At 38.9% G+C, this 13780-nt stretch overlaps 1 protein-coding gene across 3 annotated transcripts in view; it reads right to left on the reverse strand.

Moving 5' to 3' along the window:
- Positions 1–381: 381 nt before the first annotated feature.
- Positions 382–13780, reverse strand: part of ADGRL3 (adhesion G protein-coupled receptor L3) — a 410528-nt gene continuing 397129 nt past the window's right edge. For 2 of the 3 annotated variants that reach the window (XM_029283374.1, XM_015812132.1), the window contains one exon: positions 382–1209. In XM_029283374.1, coding sequence (XP_029139207.1) covers positions 410–1209 — 800 coding nt within the window. In that variant the 3' untranslated portion in view covers positions 382–409. Of the gene's footprint in view, positions 1210–11351; positions 11404–13780 lie in introns of all 3 variants that reach the window. The other variant, XM_029283375.1, reaches the window with a different exon arrangement.

The raw sequence follows: 13780 nt of genomic DNA on the forward strand, positions 1-13780 counted from the left end.
GTGCAGCACTCCAATCTAGACGCATCATTGCTAGTAGTTTCAAATGCATGTTTGGCCTTTTGTAAGTCAGGTCCTTGGTACTAAGAAGACAGTACCCAAAGATGCTTAAACAAATACAGTATAATGTGAGAAGGCCACACAGTGGACCACTTCCTTTTGTATCTCATTCTTTAGCATATGGTCTCTCTGATGTGACGCCAGTGTATGTGTGAGGGGGAACAACAGGGAGTTAGCCTTTTTTCTGCATGGGCCTATCAATTCCATTAAAAAGTTATGAGAATTGTTGGTTGTTTAGAACAATATGGAGTAGGAGAACACACAATATTACCACTGCTTTGATTTAAATCCAGACAATAATCCAGATGTTGTATAGGGAGCATTTGTTTTATTAAAACGTTTACTTAGTGTTCTATAGACTAGTGACCAAGTGAGCTGGTCCTTTCAAGGTTTCTTCTGTCAGGGTCCCATCCTTGTTTGGTGGAACTATAAATCCATCACTACTGCCCCTCCCCAACTGATAGTAAGTATGTAGCTGTTGGATATGGTTCCTGGAGCCCAGGTTTGGCATACTCTTGTAGTACACGTCATCGCCATCGCCACCTTTAGTTGATGGGGGATCGGTCTGAGTGCTGGTGGTGACACTTTCTGTGCCTGGCATGCTGGTCAGAGCAGGCATACTAGTGTAAAGAGAATCCCTATTCGGTGACTGGAGGTCTTCTGTGTGCTCATTGGTTAGCAAAGGAAAAAAACTTTCACTGTTGTCTTGTGGAATCCGTCTTTTGCTATAATGGTGAGGCTGGTGGTTCTCTGCAGAATATGCCCTTGGGGGTAACAGTGGGGCATCTGATTCCTCATGAATGAGTTCTAAGCCCAGGTTATCTTCCTGGTTAAACAAGGTGACGTCATCGAGAACAATGGCATCATTGTCACTCCCACTGCCAAGATTATTGACAAATTTATTCATCAGATTCCTACTTTGTTCATTAGAACATTCATGTTTGTTCAGGTAGGAAGGTATATAATTGGAAGTGAGTTCTTTCAGAATCTTTTTCTCTAAGGCAGTCTCACTGTGGTTATAGCTATGGTCAATTATTTGCACACAGTTGCTCAAGTACTCACTGCTAGCAATGCTGTAGCTATTGCCGTGGTTACCATTCAGTGGTAGAGTATCCATGACACTTGTATCCCTGGCATTGTTCAGAAGCCCCTCTGAAAAATATCACACAAGAAAATTTGATTTGTACCAAAAAATATTCGTATATACTTTTGATCTGCATGGCTACTGTCCTAAGAAACAATAATATACTGTTTGTTGCAATATACAGTAATTGTGTAAAAAATAATAAAGAGAAAAGAAATGATACTGGGTTTCAAGACATGGAAAATGTGGATTTAAATCTTATCCATTAATTATTGTTTCAATTCATATATTGTTTTTCTTCCATAGTACACTGAAGATGGCTAAAAAGTCAACATATAAAGTACAAACAGTTGAAATCCAATTTAAAAACCCTAAATTATTACTATCTGAACTCAAAAGGCTTGGTTGAAGAGAAAGAGCTTGATTCTTTTCCTGTAGACTAAAAGAGAGGGAGTTAAAGGCAATTAAAAGAAACCGGGATTGACATAAGTAAAGGTATTTTGTTTTGTGCTCAACAAATGGGGCATTAAAAACAGTGGCCTTGCTTGCAAATCTCAGTGCCTGCTCACTTTCATACTGAGAAAGACACTCCTTCAGACAGTCTTGCTCTAAAGTTCCTGGGCTCTGGAGCTATTTTTTCAGGCTGGACTCTAATCCCAAAACTTAATTTCTTGCTGATTAGCAGCAACTGCATGGTATACAGATTTAATTGCAATTTATTCAGCTTATATATTTAATATTGAAGGCAAAACCTTAGATATGGGAATTATAGTCCTGCATCTGGAAGACCATAAGTTTCCCCATCTTATTCTAAATGACCTAAGCATTGACAAATCAGATGTATCTAATTATGATTGTTAAGCACATCAAATATAATCAAAGAAGGAGTAAGGCAGTGCTAGGCAGACTTCTGCTCATTCTCCCCCCCCCCTTAGAATTTTGAGAAACAGCTTGTTGTAAATGATATAACAAACAATGAGTATAGAAATACGGTCTGAATACCAGTAGGAAGACGGCTCAGAAATCTTTGATACTAAAATCCTGTCCTAATTAGCATAAATGTTTTCATACCAGCTATATTATTAGAATAGGGATGGGGAGAGATTAATAATTTTGTTACTGCTACTGTTAAATTGTTAAATGTTTGACACTTCTGCAATCTAACTTCGGCAACACTTCAGAGATCTATCAGAAGATCCAGATTTACTTTTTTCCCATTCACAAATTAAGGCATACAAAGTTCCTAAAAATTATGAACTATCACATGTTTATTGCATTCCCTTAAATGCGAAACAGCTAAAATGCCAAAAAAAACCAAAAAACCCGCAACCCCTGTCACTCGATTCTCTACTGTTTTTGTTTTAGAACAGAGCAGGGATGTGCCAATGGATGACAAAATGGATGAGATTTGGGAAGTAACACTGGGAGGATTGATTTTAATTCTTTCTCTCATGTTAGTTTTCTGAATAAAATCATATTGCCCCTGCTAATTAATTTATATTTTGGAATTAATATTTCTTATGTCTTTCTTTTAAACACAAATATGTACTATAATTATAAACACAGAACATTTTCCCACTATCCCTCTCACCATACTCCATTTGCTATCACTACAGTCTTGACATATTATTGTAATACAATTAAACCTACCTATGGAGCTTTATCACCCAGATAATATAGTTAAACATTTTAAATAATAAAATAAGCATCTGTGATCATATCAAGAGTCTGAAATACTTGGTTTGTGTAATCATGATGATAATTCAAATCAACCCCAGCTAATCTGTTCCTTTAATTTACATCTGTACTCCTAATCAACTCAAATTGATTCATCTTCAATTAATTGCCCACTTCAGCCATGCTTCTTAAATAACAGCCTTTCAATCAATTATTTCATTTGCATTTACCAATCAAGAATAAAAAAGAAATGGAATGGACCAGGTTTTGGGTGGCCAATTCTATCTGATAAGATAGCTAAGGCAGTATTAATTTATGTAAAAGCATTGGGGAAGATACTCAGGGTCCAATAGAATCCTTCCCAACAGCAGTAGTCTAAAAGAGCTTACCATCTTTAGAGCTGTTAGAGATGTGAAGAAAGTCCTCTACTTTTCCTGCTGCTGCTGGTCCTTATTCTCCCTCCCAGGCAAATTTCCCAGTAGCTAGTCCTAGGCAAGGATCTCCAGATCACTGGGAAGGGTCTCCATATGAATTTGGTGAGAGGTGCCCATGAGGATACACTTCCCAAGACAATAATTATAATGAGATCATCAGGGCAGGGAGCAGGCCACTTTACACTTTAGCAGTCAAGGTAATAACTATCTGGGCCGGCTATTCTCATCAGCTCATTGGCTGCTTTATGTCATTGAGCTTTAAGGTTAGATCTGCCTTCCAAAATATGCTGGGTGTAAAAAAGGGCTCTTGGATGCATGCAGTTCCCTATCGACCCTGCTTAGGAAAGAAAGGCTTCCAGGTTCTTCTCAGTAAATTTGTAGAGTATTAAATGGTCCTAACCATAAAGAAGGCTGAGTGCCGAGGAATTGATGTTTTTGAATTGTGGTATTGGTATTGGAGAAGACTCCCTTGGACTGCAAGGAGATCATATCAGATCAAAAATCAGGATGAAACCCATGAATGGAATATACATCTAGAGGGATTTAAATTGTTTAAAAGAAACAGACCTATTAAAAGAGGAAGTGAAGTTGCACTATATATAAGAAATAACTATATCTCTACAGAAATAGAGCAGAACAATGGAGAAAATCATCTTGAATGCATTTGGGTCAATATAAAAGGAAAAAAGAATGACATTGCCATAGGTGTATACTATAGGCCACCCAACCAAACAGAGGAAATAGATGAACTTTTTGCTGTCAGCTAACTAAGGTATGCAAGAAGCATACCACAATAATAATGGGGGACTCACTACCCTAACATCAACTGGGAGATAAACTCTGCACCAAGTGGAAGATCAAACAGATTCTTGACAAACCTAGCAGACAACATTGTCTTTCAAAAGTCAGAGAAGGGAACTAGAGGGTCAGGGATACACTGAGAAACCAGTTAATATACCTAGCAGGATATTTCTAGGACTAATTCCAAGCAATCATGCAAGATGCAATCCCTTGGAGGTAGGTCTCAGCAGACCCAACAGAATAAGCATGCATGACATTTCCTCAAAACTCCTCTTGCAGGACTTTTGAATGATTTAGTTTCCAACTTAATGCTCCCTTTTCTAGAGGCCACAGTGTGAGCTTTCAGGTGCAGTTGGGGCCATTCTGAGTCTTGCTCTTTTTGTGGCTGAGAAGCAGTGAGGTAAGGTCCAGCAGTTCAGTCAAGTTGCCAGACATTCTTCTGCAACCATATGCTTTCTGTGGCCAGAAAAATCTGGTATGGGATGGGATGAGCAATGGAATGCTAATATCTTAACAATATGCAAGTGAGCAAAATTTAGGGCAATGAGAATCCTCTTGTGATGATATGATTCTGGGACACTCAAAAGCAGAGGAACGGCTTGCCTCCTGAAGATATGGCTACTCAATCACTGAGGGTTTTTGAGAAAAGACTGCATAGCCATTTCTCCAGAATGGTATGAGGATTCCTGCACTGGGCAGGGAATTGGACTAGAAGACATCCACGCTCCCTTCTAACCCTCTGATTCTATGTTTCCAAGATCACAAAAAATTCCTTAAGTTGCATGAGTTTAGGTGCCAAAGGTTGTCCACCAAATGCATCTGGAAACCTTCAGTCCAGACAGAGAGTTCCAGGAGGTAAACCGCTGAAGATAGTCCCTGCCATCTCCTCTAGTACCCCTGACTGCAATCCACTACACTAGAAAGCTAGGCATAGAGAAAAAGAATTACTGTGGAATCATGGAGAAGACCCTGCACCCAATAAAATGACTCTGGAAACAGGAATGTATAGAATTCATGGAATCAGTTTAAAGGGCTTGTGACAGCATTAACTATCTTTAAAACAAAATGAAAAGTCCAATACAAGCTAATTTTAGTCCAATACAATTTAGCTTGTATTGGCAAGGGCTATAAAAATGGCCAGCAATTCAGTTGAGACTCAGTGGGATTGGACATTACATTATTAACTTAATTAGTCTGAAAATATACACATATCAGGAAAGAGGTTTGCTGTTGAAAATTGAGCATGCACAGGTATAGCCATATCTTTAAAAATGCTTCTATTAGGAAAAATTAAGGAAAAAATTAGTTCTGAGAAAATGTATATGACAAAGCAGAATAACCTGAACTTTAAAAGGGGCTTCTAAGTAATTCACATTCTTCCTTACACATGTACATAAATATGTACATAAAGATTGTCTACATTAAGCACAATTGCAAGAATAAATATTGGAAATTGTTTTCAGTTTGTTTTTCTTGAAAAAAAACCTGTTTGATCAAAATGCTACCTTTGGACATTAAACCAGATAAGATTTCAGCCTACTTTCTGCTCAGATAACTGCTTTAGATTCCTGGATAGCTATTTGATCAGTAAGGCATGGTATAGTAGGCTGTCCCCATGGAGTACACAGCAAACTGGGGTTATAGAATCATTTAGGGAGGACAGGCAAAAGGGATGGGGAGGAGATCTTATTCACTACTTTATTCCTATTTAGAAGTTTTGACCTAACAATACACATTTGAATAAACTGCTGATACATCTCTTTTCATTTTGTTTTTAAAGCAATAAGCACTAGAATCCAGTGATGCTTGCTTACTTCTTTTCATTCCTACCTAGTAGCATATCTAGTAGTGGATGGTATTTCTAAGCCTGCATAACATTTCAATCAGTGGAATACATTTCTGAGTACATTCATCTCAGATTAAGCTGGAAATTCGAACTTCCAAAAGGTCATGCACCAAAATCTCCTGCATAGCAAACTTAGAAACCATAAACCCAATTATGCTTTAATTAGCAATATTGTTTCAATCCTTCCCTTTTTTCCTGAGAGCTCAAAAGTCTCCCCCCTTTTATTCCCATAAAAATTCTATGAGCTAAATTGGACTGAGAGAGTATTGGGCTCTCCACAATTGAATGCTGAGTGCTATACTGGCTCTGTTATTAGAAAGTGAAGTTGCCTCCTGAAATTAAGAGCCAGAGCATGCAAATCTGATAAAAAGAGCTACATGATATTAGCATTAACCTATAGAAATTATTATAGTTAAAATGTATGGAGGAAACATCAATTAAAAATATTGGAAAGGTGGCTTAGATATGGAGGACAGTGCCATTAATGACTGATAGCATTAATGACTATATCAGTGGTGGTGAACCTTTTAGCAACCGAGTGCCCAAACCACAACCCCAAACCCATTTATTTATTGCTGCGTGCCGGGTGGGCGTGGCTGACTGGGTGGGCGTGGCCTCGGTGGTCACAACCATAATAAAAAAAACTTTGTTCCCAAGAATTTTTTTCCTAGCAGCCAGGCAGAAGAGCGGAGCCCCGGAGCCGTTTCTGCCCACGTCTTTCTCATTCTCAATTCTCTTGCCCACGTGTTGTCTGCACCCCACCCCCAATTGCTCTACGCTTCACAGCCCAGGGAGTGAGATTCACACACACCCCGCCTCAGGGCCCCGCTCTTCTGCCTGGTGCTGGCAGCTCCATCATCTGCAGCAGCCGGAACAAGAGGCGGGTCACAGCAGCCCATTAATCTTTTTGCTGCATCGGCACCTGGGAGCTTGCTATTTCCCCCCTCCACCCAAAAATCTAGGTCAAGGTGCAAACCCAGCTCATGTGCCTTTGCTCAGGAGGAGCAACTTATTATGGTTGTGAACTAAGCCGTAATAAGAGAAGTTTTACTTCTCGCCAATTTATGGGGGGGAGGAAGCCCTTGCCCAGCCTGGGCACATCCACTCGACGGATCTCATGGGGGTGGCTTCTGCTGCTGCTCTGACCGGTCAGCAGGGAAGCAGGAGGAGGTGGAGGGGCAGCCGGGGTCTGGAGCCGCCTCAGCTGCTCACTAGCAGCCCGAGGCAGCAGATTCGCGCACCAGCTGCCCCTTCTGCTTCCCTGCAGGGCTGACCAGTCAGAGCAGCAACAGAAGCCACCCCCATCAGATCCGTCGAGTGGATGCACCCAGGCCAGGCAAAGGCTTTTTTCCGGCTATCCCAGAGAGATTTCCGTCCGCACCAATGGGGCTCTGTGGCCAGTCCGCCATTATGCAGGACAGCCAGCATGCTGTGGCTGCTGACGGACACCATCGGCCCCCATGCACTCGCTGGCTTCTGTGTGTGGGGGCCGATAGTGTCAGGCAGCAGATCTGGAAGCAAAGCTCTGCTGACCATCCTCGCGCTGGTGGCGGCGGCTACGGGGGAAGGCAAGATCTGGCATGCGGGCACCCTTTGCCGCTGCTGCCGCACATTGTCCCGCATGCACCTCCGGGCGGGGAGGGCGTCTGCCACAGCTCACCTTTCCCCGCCACTGCCCCAACCAGCGTGAGGATAGCCAGCAGTTTTGCTTCCAGATCTGCGGCTGGCCGGGCTTGGCAATGCAGGGATCACGCTGCTGCCTCCTGCTTCTCTGTGTGGTCGGCCAGTCAAGGGGCTCAGAGCAGCAGCCGCCGCCCCCGTCAGAGCCACCCTGTAGACAGGACCTGCACCAGGTGAGGGCTCCTTTCTGGCTGTCCCGGGGCTGTCTCCGCTCAAGCCGATGGGGCTGCACTGCGGAAGGGAGATGGCGGCTCTGATTTCACTCACTCTCCCGCCAAAACTCCTTTTATACGTTCCCTCACCCCGCCCAGCTCTTGCAGCTGTTCCCGGACTGCACATGCGTGGAGAGGGGGAGGGGGAGGAGCCCAGAAATGGCGTGCGTGACCACAGGAACGGCTCTGCGTGCCGCCTGTGGCACGCGTGCCATAGGTTCGCCACCACTGGACTATATCATACCTCCAACATGAAAGACTTATATGCGTTAAATATAGATAACTAGTATGTAAGACAGAAAAAAAGGCATTCTCTCTGGTGTTCTCCTGATGGACTTCTAGAACATATCTAGTTAGCCTTGTTTGACCCAGACTTACAGTAGCTAGGCTTAATTGATCCATTGAACTAGAAACAGTCAACAAGATTTCTACATTCAGTGAACCCTGGGGTTTCTATCACAAATATATTCATGATTATGTTGCAAAGAAATGACCAAGTTCTCCAAGCAAAAGATATAAACAATAAGGCCACTTGGAGTGCAACGAGGCCAGCACTAGCAGCAATTAACTAATTCCTGCTGTTAGTTTTGATGTTGCTTTTATAGTTGATATGTACAAATTAAATAAATTCCTTTCTCATCTAAAACTTTGCTTATTTAAATCAGATTAATGATTTTTTTTAAAAAAGGGGATATTATAGCATTTTAAAAAAATCACTTTTCATTTACAATATTAATTCTCCAAATTGCTTCTCGGCAATGAGCTTGCATAATCAGACTATATGCATATAGCTTCAAGTCAAACTCAGCCCTAGATGACTTCAGGGACATGCCTATGCAGTTTTCTTGGAATGATGTGGAAGTAGCTTGCTGCTGCTTTCTTCCCAGATGCTTTTCGACTTTTGAATCTAGCCTACAGCCTAGTTTTCCAGTTTTGGAATCCCTCTGAGGGCGTTCATACCTAGAGACCATTAAGGGTACCTGTAAATCTTTCCTAGATTCAGTGTAACTTCTTCTGGATAACTGTAGTACTTTCTACTGTAGCTATTGTGAGAGTGGTAGATGACTGACCGGTGATTAAGGCAAAGAAGAAACATGCTGGGGAATTCTGAGGTCAAAGCAATGGTGGCTTTAGATCCATACTCTATTCCTTTACAAATATACTGCATGTTGCCTTTGTCATTTTCTCCTTATTGAAGCCAATGGGAGCAAAAATAAAAGCTCCAAGCTACAGAAGTATTATAAAGGAAAACCAAAACGAAAAACCACTTCTGCTGTGGCTGACACATATCCTGGTCTATCCATTATTTTAACTTGGTAGTGATTGCTATCTACAGAATTGTGATAATCATCGCATCTATAATTATACTTCCCCCCATTTTTTTAAAAAAAAAACCTTTTGCTGCAGCATTTTAGAAGAATGCAATAAAGTGCTGATGCCTTTTATCTTATTTTGGAAGATATAAACATGTCCAGAAGTGGATTTTCTTTTTCATGCAATAAATAGCAGGTGTCCATTGCCTCTCAATAAGAATATGTTGTTTGGTATGATTAGTTATATAAATTTATACCATTTTGGCACAATTGTGCATTTTTAAAACGTGTTTATCAAACATTTAATAAAAAGTATTTTAGTACAGGCAAATAGTGAGCCTGTGTCTCAGTCTCTTTTACAAAGATAATAATTGTTAATAGTGGACAACATGAAGGAGAGATATTTATAGCATCAGTGAGTGTTTAGATCAGGGCCCCCCAAACTCTTCAGCTCATCAAGCCTTTCATGAAACTTTAGATTGTTCATCAATTTCAAAATATTTATTATATAAAAATAATATCACTTTTATAGTACTACTACTAATAGTGGTACTACTACTAGTACCACTACTACTAATAACAACAGCAACCCCTTGGGATAGCCCCACTGACATCTTGGATAGTCTCATCAATTGTTGGGAGTCAATACTGACCACTTTGGGGGAACCTGGTTTAGATCAATGTATATTTTCAGTTAAAAAAACCCTCTTGAGAAAACTATTTTTCCAGCTTTAATGTTCACTGAGAAAATTACATGGTAGATTGCTGGCTGGGGACTTGTAGTCCACACATCTTAATGTTGCATAGGTTGAGAAACACTGATCAAGACTACATAGTAGTCTTGCTTCTGCCTGGCTTCTGACAAGTGTCAGACAACTATAAGACATATCCAGATTTATTACAGTAGATGTTTTCTGTTCTTTGCATTAATTTTTACTAATGACTGAGATTTGAAGCTTTGGTATTTTTAACAGGGGCATAAGCATTGTTGCTTTGTCCTAGCATGCCTAGCTGCATCTTCACACTTTCCTGGTAGATGCAAAGTAATTGAGTTCCTAGCTGAGGACATCTTTAGATAGTAACATACTGCAAACTGGGTTTTGTCATACAACACAAAAAACATACTTTTGTTCTTTTAAATTAGGGCAAGCACTATGAATTCAAAAACTAGCTCCTTTTCTTAGCTGATCTTATTAAAAGTATTGTGATATGGTTCCTATTTGGTTCTGTCAGTCATGTGAATCAACATACTTCTCAAATAGCTGGAGTTGGAAGCACCAAAAAAGCATCTCATTGCAACTTCTGGGCGATAACCCTTATTTAGAATAACTAACAGTCTTCAAGTACTCATGATCCATCTGAGTATCCCTAATATTATAATCTTTTAAATACATGCAAAAGATGAGACATGCAAAGGGTTCACATTTTTTCTATTAATTCTGATGCTATTGCCAGAAAGAGCGGGACGAGGCTAAACCAGCACTGTTTTGTTGAAGTAAATTGCTGACCATTTATTGGCCATTCACTTTCAGAAGACAAACTTTCTGAAAACAATGAATTCAGTCTGCATCTGTGAGGCACTATGGACTGGGGAGTGTAATTACATGCAAACCTTGCAATTTTTCTGATCTCAAGTACATTTTCCCCAAGTTTTCCTCCCATATTTTCAGGCTTATTTTAACATACTGAAATTTGGGTGTTATAGTATCTGTATTTCATATAGACAGAAAAAGTATGAGTGAAAAATAGCCATTATAGATGCAGAACAAAATCATTCATTTTTATAGTTTAAATTGGTATTAACAATCCTCATAATGATTGGAGGTTGCAAAGATTAGTGGATCACTGGTTATGCCTACCCATTAAGGCATTGCTCCTTGCTTTTTCAGCAAAAGCATACAATTATTAGTTGGAAGTTATCATTTTTATATATTTGAGGAAAATAAAAGATTTCCTTGCATTGAAAATGAAATACAGTTCTCATGAAATGTGCCACAGCAAGAAAACAGCATGACTTTGCAGACAAAAATATTCTTAATTAAAAAGAAATGTCATTCTCATATACAGTTACACAAAACTAAACATACTGGATGAAAGACAAAATGAAACAGACACAACATATCTATTATCTATATATAGTTATAAAATATGGCTTATTATTCTTGATTCTGTATTGTGAGAGATGAATTGTTTTAAATATGTACATCACTGATATATGATGCATTAAAAAGTGAACTAAAAAATTACATTTGATATGCAATGTTTAGCTTTACTCCCATACTTGTCTCTCTGTAGGGCTCTAAACGACAGCATGAAGAAAAAGAAAGAAAAAACAACAAGTAAGCTTACAGTGACAATAGAAGAAATATGAATCAAAAGCAAATTGATGATATGCAGAAAAAAGTATTAACAGAAACTATTTCAACTCCCTGAAGCAAATGAACTTATTTACATGGGTTGTTTCTGTTTGAGTATAAGTCACATATTTATAATAATAAATGAAGTTTTAATCTCATCATCAGCTTTTTAAAAGAAAAATTCAAAATTAGAAACTGAAATTGAAAGTATCATGGTATATATCCATATATAAAAATATTTAATGTTTATCATACTGATAAAAACTTTTATTTTTTGTTAATTACATCATCCAATTCTGTATTAACATGGTTGTTTCCCTCTATGGACATCATGTTAGCTTTTTTCAAACATAACAGTCAATGTACTCTTAAACAAACACTGTTGTTTTGAGAAACATTTCAGAAACAACATTAAGCATTCCCAGTTTCTAGTGCAGAGCCTGATGCAACTGGTAAAATACTGTTTGGATCCAAGAACACTTCTTAGTCTAATAGGAAAATGTCAGTGAAAACTGGTCTTAATAAATGGAAATGCTTGGAATAAATAATTAGCCTTCAACAATGTTGAAAATCCAAATTCATTTTACTATAGGTTACTTTTCCTGGATTTCCACAGTTAGATCTTACCCAGTTTACCCAACTTATGCACAGGACCTTCCTAATCTAACAAAGCTAATGCAGAAGCTAACAAGAAACATAGCGATCTCACATATACTTGTAAAGTATATACAAAATTTTACAGAGATTGAATGTTTTATTATGTAAGAAATTGCAGTTTTCTTGGGAGACATTTTGTCTAGTTTTGATGAAAGATAGAAATATTAACTGTAGCTATATTAAAGTGTATGATTGATTGCACATGTATGCACTATACCAGGTGGCGTAGTCTTGTTGGATTATGTGAAGTAGTTTCTCATATGGAATAGGAATAGCACTGACAATTTTTTGTTTTCATACCAAAATAAGGGGATCTGAGAACCTAAATTAGCATAAACTAGCTGTTTTTCATAACTGCGTTTTTCTCTTCTGAAAAGCCATGTTTTAAAGAGCAATTATACTTCTACTACAGTATTTATATTCCTCTGTAGGTTTTTTGAAAAAACAAACATTGCAGATGCTTTAAAGCGAAGGTTGGAGATTAAAATACAGCTAAGCAGATTAAATGAAACTCACACTGGGGCAACTGCCCCGTTCAGCACTTTTGTCACCACAATACCCCTTCTGAAAGATGCCTTCATCTACTCTGTGCTGTTCTGCCCTTATTCTTGCACAACTCCTGTCCATTCCACACTGTTCGACCAACACGGTAGCAGACAGAAGCTAATGAGAAACGGAATACAGGTAGTCCTCACTTCACAATGCTAATTAGGAACAGAAACTCCATTGTTACACAACATGGTCATACATGGAAAAGACCAGATGATGTGCTACTTGGCAAGGGCAGTTACGGCTCTCCTGGTTATTGTTGTTAAATGAGGACTATGTGGGTTATTAAGCAAGAACCTCACTTGACATGACTTGTGACTTCTTGCCAGCTTCTCCATTGATTCCCCTTCCCATTGAAGCTGAAAGGAAAGATCACAAATCACAATCATAGGGTCATGGGGACACTGAGGGCCATAAGGAGTGGTCATACATTGTTCAGTGCTGTCATACGCTTGAATGGTCACTGAGTGATCAGTTGTTAAACAAGGGCCACCTGTAGATGTGAAAACTCTCTTGTCTGGCTTTCCAACTTACTCAGATCATAGTAATAAGCATCTTACTAATTACCAAATAATCACTGAATTCATAGCGACACTTCTTTTCTTGCGGCTTTGAGTCAGTCTTTTTTTTTTATTGAAAATTTTATAAAAGTTTTACAATATAATTCCCCCCTCCCCAGAACCCACCCTTCCCCNTCCCCCCCACTTCCCAGAGCCAATATAGGGTTAACAATACAATAACCATACTCTATCTAACATTAATCAACTATTAGATTAACAAATCTGTAACATCCTTTAACTCTCTTTTAAACAAATATACTAATATTAAACACAATAATTATAACATCATATTAATAATTATAAGTAAAAATAAGTAACCTATTATAACATATAAACTACATTAACACTCTAAAGTTTACTCAAAAACCAAGTGAAATTTTTTAGTACCATATTTACTCTCAATATAATCTATCCATCTTCTCCAAACCGAAATATATCTTTCTTGTGAATAATCCTTCACATAAGCGGAAATCTTGGCCATTTCTGCTAAATTTGAGACTTTAAATGACCATTCTTCTATAGTGGGCAAACGTTCCGTTTTCCAACATTGAGC

This window comes from Protobothrops mucrosquamatus, unplaced genomic scaffold (genome assembly GCF_001527695.2).
Source record: "Protobothrops mucrosquamatus isolate PMUCROS unplaced genomic scaffold, P.Mucros_1.0 scaffold69, whole genome shotgun sequence".
Classification (NCBI taxonomy): Eukaryota; Metazoa; Chordata; class Lepidosauria; order Squamata; family Viperidae; genus Protobothrops; species Protobothrops mucrosquamatus.